Below are 15,000 nucleotides of genomic sequence, written 5' to 3' on the forward strand. Positions count from 1 at the left end.
ATGCCCCCTCCAAGCAATTAAGAGCGTTGGCTTCTTATCAAGACAAGAATAAATGGTAGTATCATCAGCAAACAATGCTACCCTGGATGTGGGAATTTCTGGGAGATCGTTTATTTAAATTAAAAAAATTATAGGGTCAAGGATAGAATCTTAAGGAACTCCTGAGGTTACAGAATATGAAGAGTGCTGTCCATCGAGGACAACTTTTATACTTGGATTGGTAAGAAAGGATTCAACATACATATATATATATATATATATATATATATATATATATATATATATATATATATATATATATATATATATATATATATATATATATATATATACTATAAAGTGCTCAAATAAAAGTATTACCCTATTTTATTTTAATTTGTGAGGCGTTTTCAGAAAAAGTTGAAAAAATGAAAAATAATGAAATAAAAGATTGCTACCCTATGCCAAACCCTAAGTTGATGTAGCGGCACTCCTTTGCAACAGAAGGCTATAAGTTGATGTATGTAATGAATTCCCTGCCAACAGGCTATTTCAGATTAAGGCATTTATATTAAACTTGCTTAAATTTAAAAAAGTTAATTTTAGTTTAACTTCTTTTTTAAAAAACTAATTAAATTAATAGATTTTAATAAAAATATTGCTTTATTTAAAATAAAAAAATTGTTAAAAAGTACCTGATATCATTATATGGCGAACAACATTTAGTGGTGATTTTTTATACAATGAAACTCTCCTAATAATAAAAAAAAGTGTAAAATTTGCTAAAAATAAAAATTAACCCATTTTATAGTTTTATAGTATTTTATAGCTTTATAGTATTTATTAATATTCAAAAACTTACTTCTTCTCTGCATCTGAAATGACATCCTGATAAGCACTAAAGTTATCAATAATATTTTTGCAAGTTTCTGTCAACCAATTAAAAATCTCAGGATCCTTCCATATAAAATAAGATCGCCCAACATATAAACTGATCAGCTGGTTGAGTGGAGCTGATTGTTGAATGTAAGATAAAGGATCAAAAAAAGAATGCGTAGCAATTTCTTTATCAAGAGTAACACCACAAGCGTTCATGAGTTCAACAAGTAATGAAGGAAATGCTACAAGAGCCTTCTCTAGCTTCATCAACAACAACAAAAACAAAATGTATACCATTATAACATTTCCATTATAATTACCATAATTAAAAATGAACAATTCTTTATACCAACTTTTATATAATTACCATTTATATATATATATATATATATATATATATATATATATATATATATATATATATATATATATATATATATATATATACATATATATATATATATATTTACTTATACCATGTTAATTTATTTATACCATATATGGGCTTGACTATTATAATTATTTTTATAAATCAACTAAACACAAAATAGGGAAAATAAAAGTTTAAAAATAAACAATTAAAAGTGGATCAAAATGAAAGATGAAAGATGATTTATTTTAAACTCTGGAAATTAGAAATTAAAAATTAAATTTTTTTAAGGAAATGCTAAAATAAAGATGTTTTTAAATTTTACAAAATTATTTACAAAAAAATTATTACCATACATGTTTATTAGCTTCTGATCTATCAGCAACGTAATATTTGCATAACGCGTAGGAGAAGATACAGTTTGGTAAAGAAGAAACATTTCTTGAGCATTCAAAGTCATCATATAATTTAATAAAGAAATCATATTGTTGGGATTTTATGGCATAAAAATCAATGAGAAGAAGAATACACAATGGATCATCTGCTGGATCTAACCTAAGAGATTTTAAAGAAACTGCAAACATTCAAAGATTTTAAAGAAAAATATTTATTCAGTAAAAATGCAAAAATTAATAAAGAAAATTTATAAAATTATGAATGCAGACTAGTACCTACCCTAGTAAAACCCTACAGACTTCAAGAGCAGTTCTGTAACAAGCTGAAAAGAATTTCATTATATAGAGGAATAATATATATAATATAGGTGAATAATATATATAATATAGGTGAATAATATATATAATATGGGTGAATAATATGACCAATTAAATTAGATATTTAGTATTACAATAAAACATACCTTTATTTCCAAGAAAATTTATGTGTCGAAATAATGCCAAGAAAAATGGCCTAATGAAATGAATCATGAACAAATGTTTTTATTTTTTTCATAATTTAATATATTTATGCTAACAAATTAGTTGCCTTATCTTATAAAGTATATTAAAAAAATTATCACATTTTTAACATTAAAAATTTTAATATTATGTTGAAAGAAAAAGAAACATTTAAAATAAAATAAAATATATAAAAATAACTAAATATCATACAGACTTTTTCAAAACCATTATTAAAAAAATTGGAGGTTTTGGTTTTAGAGTTGAAAATGATTTTTCTAATCATAAAATGAAAATAAAAAAATATTTTAAAAAAACAACCTGTTTTCAGTCTGTCTATATTCCATACGACAATTTCCTTGTGCAAAGTTAAATAGAGGATGGAAGTTATTTTCAAATACAAATAATGCACGCTCTATTAATATAAAAATAATTTTATACTACTATTATTACTATTATGTATATATATATATACATATATATTACTATATATATATATATATAATATATATATATAATATATATATATATATATATTTATATATATAGAAATGTAAGAATTATTTTAATTAAAAAAATATTTTTAAAAGATAAAGTGAACTCCAATTAATTCGAACACCATCTTTCAATTAAAAAATTAAAAATTTTTATGAAAAACAGACATTTGATTTTTCAAATCAATGCTTTATTTTTTTTCTCCAAAAAATAGTAAATACAGGATTGAAGAAATAAAATGTATTGATATAAGTCTTCAGTTTTATTAATTTCCATAAAGCAAATGTTCAAGTCTTATTTATAACAGATATTAAAAAGCTTAGTTTAACTCACACATTCTTTAAATAAAAAAGTTCCCGGTTTCTTGAATGTTAGAGTTAATAAGATTTTATAAAACTATCAATAAATATTTATAAATTACCAATAAACTCAGATGCCATCTGATAATCTTCATTTATAAGACATATTTCACTCAATTGCAAAAGGGAATCAATGTGATAAGGGTAAGCATTCAAAAGAGCCTAGTTAAAAAAAAAAAAAATACATGTACTGTACAAAATACTGATACCCTAATGATTTCTTGAAGACTGAGACTTCATAGTCTCACATAAATATATAATATCAGCTATCTGCATACCAATAGTATCAGGATTTTACCTGTCTTACATTTACCTGCCAATAGTAGAGTTATAGTTAAATAAGTTCTTTGAAAAATTATCAGGCTTATTTAAAAGATATATAAAAAAATAAAATGACATTAAAATGATAGAGAAACAAAACTTATTCTTTATAAATTCATTAACTCTCAGACATTAAAAAAAAAATAACATCATTCTAAATAAAATTTTCTTATTTCTACAAAAACATTTTATTATTTTATTATTTGTTTGTTTGATTATCATCTCACTCACTTCTAACAATAGATCATTTGATTATCATCTCACTTACTTCTAACAATAGATTGTTTGATTATCATCTCACTCACTTCTAACAATAGATTGTTTAGCTATATAAAATGTGATAACTAAAAATCCGAAAAAACTAAAAATTGTATAACTTTATAATGAGATGATCAACTTTATTCATTCAAAAAGTATAATAACAAAAGAAGTCTAAATAATAAAATTAAATGAATTTATAAGTTTTTCATGCCATGATGAAAAACAGTGTTCACTCTTGTAAAGTTGCAGCAGCTAGCAGATGTATTGATTTTATGTCAATTTTCTTGATTGAAACCTCAATCCATTTTTTGAGTTTATCTAGATTTTCAGATTGCCAATTTTTATTGTACACCAATCTTTCAAGTTCAACACCAAAAATCTTTATCCAGTTGTAATTCTTGCACATTAGCAAGATTATGCACATTTGGTATTAATTCAAACTTTTATCTGATTTTAAATAGTCTTGTACTTTACATAAATAGTGTGGAGAAGCAAAATGAGACCAGAAACTGTCATTTTTATGATTATGATTATGGCAATACATTTTGAAACATTTTTTATACTCATTTTCATCGACTGCTTGGCCTGATAGAGCTATGTAATGCTGAGAGATTCCATTTGTCAATAATGCAATCTAAACAAGTAATTCTGGCTCAAATTTATCTTTTCTTTTTAACCTTACATTATTTGATTCCCCATTTATGTCAGAAGAATAAAATCCAGCATTTGCAGAAATATTGATGTTGTTTAAATACAAATATGATTCATTGACAATAACAATCTTTTTGTTTTCTGAAAAATCAAAACTAATCTAGAGCATTTTAAATGGACAGCTGCTTTTTGCACCAGTGTTCTTTTAGGTGTTTTAGTTTTCATTTGATAACGAATTCTAGTGCTTTTATTAATAATTTTGCAATGTACGGTTGTGATACACAATATTAAATCATTAATATCTGGTAGTTTGTTCCACATTGATGAGACTCTATTGGTTAAGAATTGATGATGAATATTGCAGTTTTTAATAATTCTCTCTGATTTTGAAATTATGGCCCCTTGTGCTGGGCTGATACGAGGCAAAAATATTAAAATCTAGTTATACAAAAAAAAATTATTTTTTAAATAGTTTGTACAATTGAAATAAGTTGCCTCCTTTACATCTTTTTTCCAGTGTGCTTTAAGTATTTTGGTCCATAAATTTTTTCCAGTGTGCTTTAAGTAATTGGTCCATAAATTTTTAATCTGGGGTATCCATTTAGTAGCATATCATTAAACTTTTTCAAGTGCACTAGTATCGCATTTAAGGTATGGGCACCATGCTTGTATCTCAAATTCAAATTCACCATGGGGTTTTTTAAATGGTAACATATAGTATCTTAAACATTTTTTTGGTTGATGTAAGTTTTTAAACACAACTAATTAAAAAAAAAATTGTTAATAAATATAAAGAGTTAAATTTGTAACAGTTGTGACTGTTTATTAAATTATTCCTTTATATTTATATAGTTAATAAACTTTTGTCAAGATTTTTAAATATCACATGTTATTGCACAACTGCTATATTATTACATAGTTACTACATATAAGAGTCCCATGATTAATATATACAACAGCTGCATAGTTACTACATATAAGAGTCACATGATTACTACATACAACAGCTGCATAGTTACTACATATAAGAGTCCCATGATTACTATATACAACAGCTGAATAGTTACTACATATAAGAGTCACATGATTACTACATACAACAGCTGCATAGTTACTACATATAACAATTACTACCAAAAGAAGCAAATTTATATAAATAATAATCAATATATATAAAATCTTTATATTATATTTTAAATTACATTGCACAAAATCTATGGTTTTTTTAAATTTCAAGTTTTTTTAATAATTAAATTGTTATTATAAAATAAGATTACTATTTTTTTATAAACTATGATTATAATTTTCCTACCTTTGAGACCCAAGTTGATGTGTCCTTAATAATTTTTGTTTTATAGTACTTAAAACAAATCAAATATTTCAGGGTCATGTGGCACCAATTAGAATATTTTTTAAAAGCAATTTCTTCAATTTAGTATTATTTTACTATGTAGACACAGATGAGGGTGCAGAGGATGTAAAAAGACATTTTACAAACATTTTGTAATGAGCAACACCCTAATTTAAGTTCATTGTCATTATGTTCGGATGGCTATCAAACCAATTAATCATCAATGGTTTTTAACTAAGAAGTTAATGCTAATCTCTTTTTTACTTCTCCCTAAAGCAAATTATCTACTCCTTGCCAACAAACTGTTGTAATAAAAACTTTTAAACAGTTCTCCAAATTATATATCAATAAAAACTTAAAAACAAACCACTATATTATTATGATCCAATGACTGAACTGCATCCAGGAACTTAAACTGAATAGCTTGATAATTTTCAAGGTGTTCAAATGCGAATACCAAATTATTTCTGAAAAATTTTTTAAATAATTTATTTAAAAACTACCTACGAATAAAATCAACAACAAATTTAAGTAAGATTGGGTTTAAGTAAGATGTAACAATGTACTTTTATACAAATATTTTTGTTACTGATAACATCACAATTAATTGGGACAACTGAATAAGTGCGAAATATATTAATAAGAACAACTGAATAAGTGCAATTGGCGTGAATGGGAAATGGCGTAAGTGTAAACTTGCATAAATGCAAACTGGCATAAGTGTAAATTGTCATAAGTGCAAATCAGTTGCAAAAAATGGCACAGGTAGGAACTGGCATAATTGCGCTAAAAGAATTTGCAAACATTGGCATAGGTGCAAACTGGCATAATTGCAAAGCAGTTGCAAAAACTGGCATAAGTGTGAATCAACATAAGTGGGAATTGGCATAAGTTCGCTAAAAGAATTTTCAAACATTGGCATAAGTGTGAGCCAGCATAAGTGCAAAGCAGTTGCATAAACTGGGATAAGTGCAAAATGTCAATTCAAAATTATGTTAATAGTTGCAATTTTATTTGGCGCACTTATGCCAATTCGCACTTATTCTATTTTATGCAACTGCTTCACTTTTATGCCAGTTAACACTTATCCAATGTTTGCAAATTTTTTTGGCACACATGCCATTTTTTCCAACTGTTTCACACTTATGCCAGTTTGCACTTCCAAGCATGCTAATATTTGTAAATTATTTTGGTGCACTTATGTCGATTTGCATTTATGCTGGTTTTAACAACTGCTTCGCATTTTTACCAGTTTCCACTTAAGCCAGTTCGCACTTATTCAGCCTCCTAGTTTAATTTACCAATTATAATCATAATCATGCAGTGGTAAGAAAATAATTTAGTTCACTTGGATTACGTTAATTCACCATGGGAAAAAAAAATTTTTTAAAGAACTTGATTTGAGCATAATATTGATTGAATATAATTTATATAACTAAATTATTATTAATCATCATTTTTTAGAGTCTATTTTAATAACACTATATATAAACATTTGTTGTTTTTTTTTCAACGAAATTTTGTTTATCTTTTCAAATGTATTAACTTTAATTATTCTTTTATTAAAATTCGTTAAAAAGACTTTCGTTGTCGTAGAATGTAATCGTTTATAAAAACAAAACAATTTTTTATTTTTAATAACATTTATTATAAAAAATGCACACTTAAACAATGTATATATTATAAATTAAAAAATATATACAACTGCCAATCATACTTTTAAAAAAACCATTACCAGTAAATTGTTACTTTATTTAAAAGCATTTCGCTAATATAAAAACATTTGTTCAAAGTTTTGATGTAATTTATTTTACTTAAGGTATAATTGAAAACATTTTTCATTCAGCGCGTTTTTAAAATGTTTTTTAAAATAGCTGCAGTCAAATCGTCAAAGCAAAATGTAATTTGCCTGATCATATAAAGACGTGCGATCGCACGCTTTCCTGTGAAAGACTGATATACTATTATTATTATTATTATTATTATTATATACATACATACTTTAAAACTCAATGCACATAGTTCCACATTTGTGTGTTATAGATGTTAAGTAAATTAACTATAACCAATGTGGTAGTGGTTTAGTGATATATGGCTTGCTTTGTAAGCAAGAAGTTCCATGTTCCAACCCACCACATCCTTGGTTGTACTGCACTTAGCTTGTTTCTTTGTTCAGCAATCTTGTTCATTAAGATTCTCGTTTCGAAGTTAATGAGTAAAGTGGGGGTTGTAATTACAATTTAAAATTAAAAAAATATATAAAAAGAGTTTTCTTGACTGTAGTTTCCCACTCGGCTTTGGGGAAGTTAACTCAGTAAAAAAATTATATAAATAGTATTAGAATGTAAAACCGATGCAAACAAACTCATTGCTGACCGATGAAAACAAACATGCGCGGCGCCAGAGATGTCGCCAACTCAGGCGTCAGGCCGCTGCTCAGCGATGGAAGCGCATCCTGTTCATGGACGAGAAGCTGTTCAACGTCGAGCAGGCGCACAACCACCAAAACAACAGGAGCCAGCCCGTTGAGGCTCCTGGCACGTCAGCTATTGTCGAACACTGCCAAAATCTGTAGTCTGTCATGGTCTGGAGCAGAATGATTTGAATAGTTTTCTATTGAAAACTATTTGGACAAATAGTTTTCAAATATTGAAAACTATTTGGCCGAACACCAGATTTTAACGGAAAAAAAATTGACATATTTGATACTTAAAATCTATAGGTGGTAAGTTATGAAAAAATTATTTCATTGTTTGATGATAGCAAATGACTGCAAACTCCTTATAAATTATACATACTTTCGAAAATAGCCATTATGTACACTGTTGTATACTATTATATTACATAGTAATATAATAGTATGCATGTACATGTATACTATTATATAACTATGTACACTGTCACTGGCAAATAATAACAGCAAGTTCTTAGCAAGTTTTTAGCAAGTTCTGTTAGGATAATATTTTGCATTTGCTGACTGCAACTTGTATGGGTTTGGTGTAAATAATTTCATTTACAACTTAACTTTTCTTTCCCACATCTTTATATGCAAGCATATTTTTTGTATAAATTGGTTCGATTGTTTTTCATATACATTTCGTTATCTTAAGTGGAGATGAATCAAAACCGGTACTATTAGACACTGGTGATGGTTCATCAGTACCAAGCACCCTTTCACTGAGAAGGATTAACCATTTACAGAATTAACTTTTCTCAGAGTATTTAAATTTTGTTGTTTTGCATGTTGCATTTTAACTAATCCTCGAAATTGGTTTTGGAACATGCATCAATAAAAAAAGCAGTCCTATAACTGACATTCCCATTAAAGTTAAACTATAAGCTAAACCCAAGTTTAGCGTTGATACTATTTTTAATAAGTTTGGTGTTCCTTGTGCATATCAATATAGGAACTTCTGAAATTACCTGAGAAATGCAAGATGTACTCGAGCTGGTTATTTTTTGAATCTTTTTTAATGGTTTGTAGAGTGTAATACTTAAATACATCATATTTATATATAAAACAATTTGATGTAACAGTCAACAAATAATGCGTGCTGTGACTTGCATTATTTGTTGACTGTTACATCAAGGCCAAATCATAAATGAAACTTTTCACTATTCTTGACATATTTAGTAAACACTATGCAGTAAAATTGTAATCTAGTTCTTGTTTTTTTTTAGAAATGCGCAATTATTAGTAAGTATAGTAATTATTAATAAGTAACTGAACTTATTGAAAAGCGGAACAAATGCAATGGAAGTTTTTAGTCATTGTTTTATTCAAATTATTCAGACTTAAGATGAAATTCATCAGAACTTAAAGATGACACTTTAATATCAAAAATTATTTTTGCTGTAAAAGGATTAATATTTTATGCAGCCATTAGTAAAATTGATTCTTTGAAAAATTTATGTGGTACTTTGGCTTGCCCTAATATATCTATATACATATATATATATATATATATATATATATATATATATATATATATATATATATATATATATATATATATATATATACATATATATATATATATATATATATATATATATATATATATATATATATATATATATATATATATATATATATATATATATATATATATATATATATATATGTAAATAATGTTAGTGTATTTTACAAATCGAGTGCTCAATGTTCTTAAAGAACAGAGCAATAATAAATTAGTAAAAAACACTTATCTAACTTTTATCTTCGACTTGAAGTTTCACCATTGCTGGATCATCAGGAAGAGAACTCTTCCTGATGAATGGTGAAACTTCAAGTCGAAGATAAAAGTTAGATAAGTGTTTTTTACTAATTTATATATATATATATATATACATATATATATATATATATACATATATATATATATATATATATTATATATACACACAAACGCGATTCTAGCCAGTTGGACCTTTAAAAAGTACCAACTGGCTTCTAAAAAAAAACATATTTATAAAGATATACTTATTATTAAGATAGTAAACTAGAATAATTATAAAACAAAATATAAAACAATAATTAAATTTATACATTAACAGGAAGTTTCAGGATGCAGTGTAGATCAAGAAATCCAGTTTTAAGTATATTCACAAAAAATGCACACACGTGCGTTGAAAAAATGTAATACTCACTTATTCTCTTGTTGAACAAGTTTCATTTTAATTCCTAAATAAAAAAAACGCATCTATATATACTATCCTATATAGTTGGACCAATCTATATATACTATCCTATATATTATATAATTTGTCTAAAACCAGTTATGCATTATGATTACCTAAATAATTTAATAAATTACTAATTAAATTACAATTAAAAAATAAACTAGATAAAATCAAATTTAAAAAGTTATGAGAAAAACTGTTGGCTGCAGATAGAATATTGGAGTAATATTAGCCTATAAAATTAGTTTTGAATTTTTTTGTTAAAAACAAGTAAATCAAGAAGTTTTTTTTTATAATAAATGTTTCCAAAAAATTAGCCAATACTATTTAAATAAATAATTTAAGCTCTTTTGAATTTGGCTTCGAACTACACATTTAAATTACACTCTTTTAAACTACACATTTAATAAACAAAAAGAGTAAAGTAAATTTAAAACATTTAAAAGAAAAAAAAGATTTTAAAGTAAAAATGAACAAATATTTAAAAAAAAAAAAAAAACAGTATAAATTCTACATTCTTTTTTTTTTCTATAAAAAAAATCAATAATTATTATAAGTGAATAGAACTTGCAATTAAAATTATAACCATGCCATAATAGAAAAAAAAAAAAAGAGCCTACCAACATTTGAAAATCTTTGCCAATTTTCACGAGGTGTAATCAATCTGTTGATAAATTAAATTAAACAAAACAAATTCTAGTTTATTAAAGAAATTTAGCAATGAGTTGTGTGACTTACGTAGTTTTGTGAACTTTATGTGCATGTTGGTTGGTTCTAAAAAAAATCACATATATAGATATGTTAAAGGCTTAGTTGAAACAAAATGCAATAAAATTATGAAAAAAAAAAAAAAATCTCAATGATTGAAATGATTTTGGTTGAAATGATTCTCAATGACTTCAATGATTGAAAGTGATGTGAAAACTAAAAATGACAACTAAATTAAATCTATATATTCATTGATTTTCAGCAAGAAGGATTGCTTAAAATATTTTTTGGTTACTTTTTAATACAGATTGTTGTTTGAGTATCAGTAAATTATGGCAAAGCAAGAGCTTGTTTCTACGTTATTTACAATGATCAAGTCCAAAGTTGGAACTTGATCATTGTAAATAACGTAATATATATAATAACAATAATACTAACAACAATAGTAATAATAACAATAATAATAACAATAGTATTAACAACAACAACAACAACAACAACAACAACAACAACAACAACAACAATAATAATAGATATATAGATAATTATGTTTAGACGCTTTAGTAGGCTAGAGGTTTAGTCAACTTATGAAGACAAGAGCTTATTCAGACAGCATAATTGGTTATTTTAAAATAATGTTCATCATCATAAGTGGTTATTTTAAAATAATGTTCATCCAAGATTCAAGAAATACCTTGTGTTTTGTTTATGTTAGACATATTGTTCCTGAGTCAAACTGTTGTTGAGACTGCATGCTGTATGCTGTACATGTTGCTCCTAAGTCAGCATGCTGCTTATTTTCCTAAATCTTGCTAGAATTTGTATCTTCTGATACCATTGAATGTATCTTATGCTAAACCAAACCACTTCAGCTTATGCCAAAGAATTTATTTTCTGATACCTTTGTTCTTTATATATATTATTTTCTCTCAATAAACACAAAATTGAATTAAAATGTTGTTTATCTTTATGAATATTGTTTATCTTTATGAATGTTGTTTATCTTTAAATCAAACACTTTATAAATTCCTTGAATGTCATAATAGCATACAATAAATATATTTAAAAATAACACAATATTTTTAAATCTTGACATGTTTTGTAATTTTGCATTACATTTTCAAAAGATTGTTTTTACAATATAAAACTCTGGAATATTAAAAATCAGAGCATTTTAAGAGAAAGATTAACGGCCAAAAAATCTACATATTAAATCAATGAAATAATTACAAAATGACTCAGTGAATAAACAATTAATACAATCAAAATAAAGAAAAATTGTCATTTTAATTAAATAGATAAGCTATTTATAATAGAAAGTTTGTTTATTAAGTGAGGAATTTTACCATTTAATGTGGAGAACTTCTTTTACTTTTAATTTGTTAAGTTGAAGCGGTTAAACAGATTTTTACAATTAACGAGTGTAATTAAATGTTTATATATATATATATATATATATATATGATTTTTTTAAGTCCGGAAGTGGTCATTAATTCTAGTTGTTAAATGTCTGGAAGCTTTTCCAATATAACTGGCATTACAGCCAGCGCAATTTGTAAACAACATGAATTTTAAGTAGCTTAGGAAGTGGATTTTTTAAACAAAAATTATTTTGTATTTTATTAGTAGTAAATATTAATTATACTTCACTAATAAGTCATTAGCAAAAACATCTTTTTTTTTGATAATATTTATTTTGTATTTTAAAAGATATATTGAAAATACAAAATAAAACCAAAGTTTAGAATACAAATACAAAATGTTTGCCTGAAAAATTATTAAAAATACTTTAAAAGTATATAAAATATACTTTTAAAGTATTTTGAGGGTTTGGGAGCACTAATAAACAAACTTTTAACACATCATCAACGACTTTCAATTAACACTGGTTTTTATTCTCTCTTTCTACTCTTATTGACTGTAATAACAGAAATTTTATACTGTATATTTGATAGATATAGTTAGATAAGGGTTATTGCAATAGAAACACCTAAAATGATAAAATCTGGCATGCTGGTCTTCTGCATAAGCACTCTTCAATTGGCGCATCAAATAAATTTTTAACAATGTATTTACAACACAAGGTTCAATTTTTAGTCTTTTTGTTTAATCACTCATTATCACTTAAAACAGAGAGTCAGTTTTAATTATGTTTTCTCCTCTGTGTTACCTTGATTATTTAAGTAGGTAGTGAATTATAGCCTAAATACAACTCAATTGCTTACTTCCAACATTGCCACAATCTTAATACTCCGATATTGATAAATTATTGATAAAATAAATCTTACTGAATCTACTACTTTAAGTCTTCTGAAATTATTTTCAACTAATAATCAACAATCATTTTGTTGAAAATTGTCAACAAAATGATTGCACAATTAGCATCTGGTCAGGTTGGCTTTTTTGTTTTGCCCTTTATGCAACCTATTTTTTTTTCCTGATTACATTCTCTAATTCTATATATCTTTAATTGGTTCTTGTATAGAATACTATTGTCCTAATTAGGATAGTTTATCTAGTGATACCCTTTCTCTTTAAGAGATCAAACAAACTTGGACCAGCTCTAGTAGCCAATAGTGAGTCAAAAGTAACATTGCTTGTTCTCCCAAAATTCAAATTCAAATTCCTATGACTAGTCATTTACATAGATATATAGCAATATACATAAATTATTTTATTTACATAGATATATAGCAATATACATAAATTATAATTTAAATGGTAATTTATATTTTCATTTATAAGAAATGCAAGTTGACTTTTACGACTAAAACACATTTTATAAATGCATGGATATTTATAAAAAGAATATAATATAAAATTATAATAAGAAACAAATATAATGATAAAATAACAACAACAAAAAAAATGTCAAACCTTTTGTCTCTGTTAACCACATTTGCTCCAAATTTTCTTTTCAATTCATTTTCTGGATTGAGATTCCTTGAGAAAATATTTTAATTGTTTGATAAGAATAAACAAAGAAGTCTTTTCAAAAGTTATTTAAAAACAAATATAAAAACTTTATTAAAACTCTGTACATATTATATTTAAACATTAAAAACCTGTAGTCAATACAAAAAACAGATTTATTTGAAAATGCTGCACTTGTATCAGACACTAAAAAAAAGATATTATCAAATATAATAATGTAATAAAATTGAAATATAGATAAAAGATAGCAAAGTGTTTAAGATATATATTAAAATTAATTGGTAAAATTAACAGACCTGACTGTGTACCAGAGTTAACATCTCCATATATTTCAGTCACTTCACGTATTGCTGCATCAACATCATCAGCGATTGTCTAGGTTTTATTTTTATATTAGAAATAAGAGATAACTACGGACAAATTAAAAATAAAAAGCAAAAAAAAAAAAAAAAAAAACCTTACATTATTTTTATTCAATTTTTTTGAACCCTTTTTTTTCTTTTTCTTTTTTTTTGATGAAGAAGTTGATACAGGTGATGCAACATTTACATCATCCTAAAAAGAAAAGAAGATATTATTGACAAAAGATTAAAAACAACTCAGAAAATAATTCAATTCAAAATTAATAATTAAAATCAAATAGTTTCAACAGATTCTAAAGCTTGCTAGCATATTTAGTGAACAAATTAAAATATTGTGTAATAGAAGCTCTCATCCCAACCAAAATTTATAAAGCATGCTAACAAAAAATTACCTGTAAACAATTATTACCTGCTCACTAAAATGATCATTACTATTTACGTCATCTTCAACAAGTAACTAAATTATTAAAACAAAAAATTAAAATAATAATTGACATAATAATAATAAAATATTAAAATTGCATATGAATAAAAACTAGTCTCTTTGTAAGAATATTATTTTTAACATATGATGACTAAAGTCCCAAACCTTTGCATACAGATAATTGTGTAGAAATATATATATTAACATATTTTAAAGAAAAACACGATTTTTTTAAATTTTGACATGTTTCGTAGTTAACATACTACATTTTCAAAAGATAAAATTACAATTTAAAACTCTGGATATAAATATAAAATCAAAATTTGA

The 15,000-nt window shown here is 25.3% G+C and overlaps 1 protein-coding gene across 1 annotated transcript in view; it reads right to left on the bottom strand.

The window, feature by feature from the left end:
- LOC136071986 (ribosome quality control complex subunit TCF25-like) overlaps positions 1 to 15,000 on the bottom strand; it is a 26,013-nt gene that overhangs the window by 8,563 nt on the left and 2,450 nt on the right. Inside the window, exons 2-17 of the mRNA XM_065818951.1 lie at positions 14,659 to 14,706; positions 14,350 to 14,442; positions 14,184 to 14,262; positions 14,019 to 14,073; positions 13,831 to 13,896; positions 10,984 to 11,019; positions 10,866 to 10,909; positions 10,213 to 10,246; positions 5,930 to 6,029; positions 3,041 to 3,140; positions 2,446 to 2,539; positions 2,088 to 2,137; positions 1,904 to 1,946; positions 1,585 to 1,783; positions 842 to 1,119; positions 675 to 733 (exon numbers count right to left, since the gene is read on the bottom strand). Coding sequence (XP_065675023.1) covers positions 675 to 733; positions 842 to 1,119; positions 1,585 to 1,783; positions 1,904 to 1,946; positions 2,088 to 2,137; positions 2,446 to 2,539; positions 3,041 to 3,140; positions 5,930 to 6,029; positions 10,213 to 10,246; positions 10,866 to 10,909; positions 10,984 to 11,019; positions 13,831 to 13,896; positions 14,019 to 14,073; positions 14,184 to 14,262; positions 14,350 to 14,442; positions 14,659 to 14,706 — 1,378 coding nt within the window. The remainder of the gene's footprint in view (positions 1 to 674; positions 734 to 841; positions 1,120 to 1,584; positions 1,784 to 1,903; positions 1,947 to 2,087; positions 2,138 to 2,445; positions 2,540 to 3,040; positions 3,141 to 5,929; positions 6,030 to 10,212; positions 10,247 to 10,865; positions 10,910 to 10,983; positions 11,020 to 13,830; positions 13,897 to 14,018; positions 14,074 to 14,183; positions 14,263 to 14,349; positions 14,443 to 14,658; positions 14,707 to 15,000) is intronic.

Source organism: Hydra vulgaris, chromosome 15, assembly GCF_038396675.1.
Source record: "Hydra vulgaris chromosome 15, alternate assembly HydraT2T_AEP".
Lineage (NCBI taxonomy): Eukaryota > Metazoa > Cnidaria > Hydrozoa > Anthoathecata > Hydridae > Hydra > Hydra vulgaris.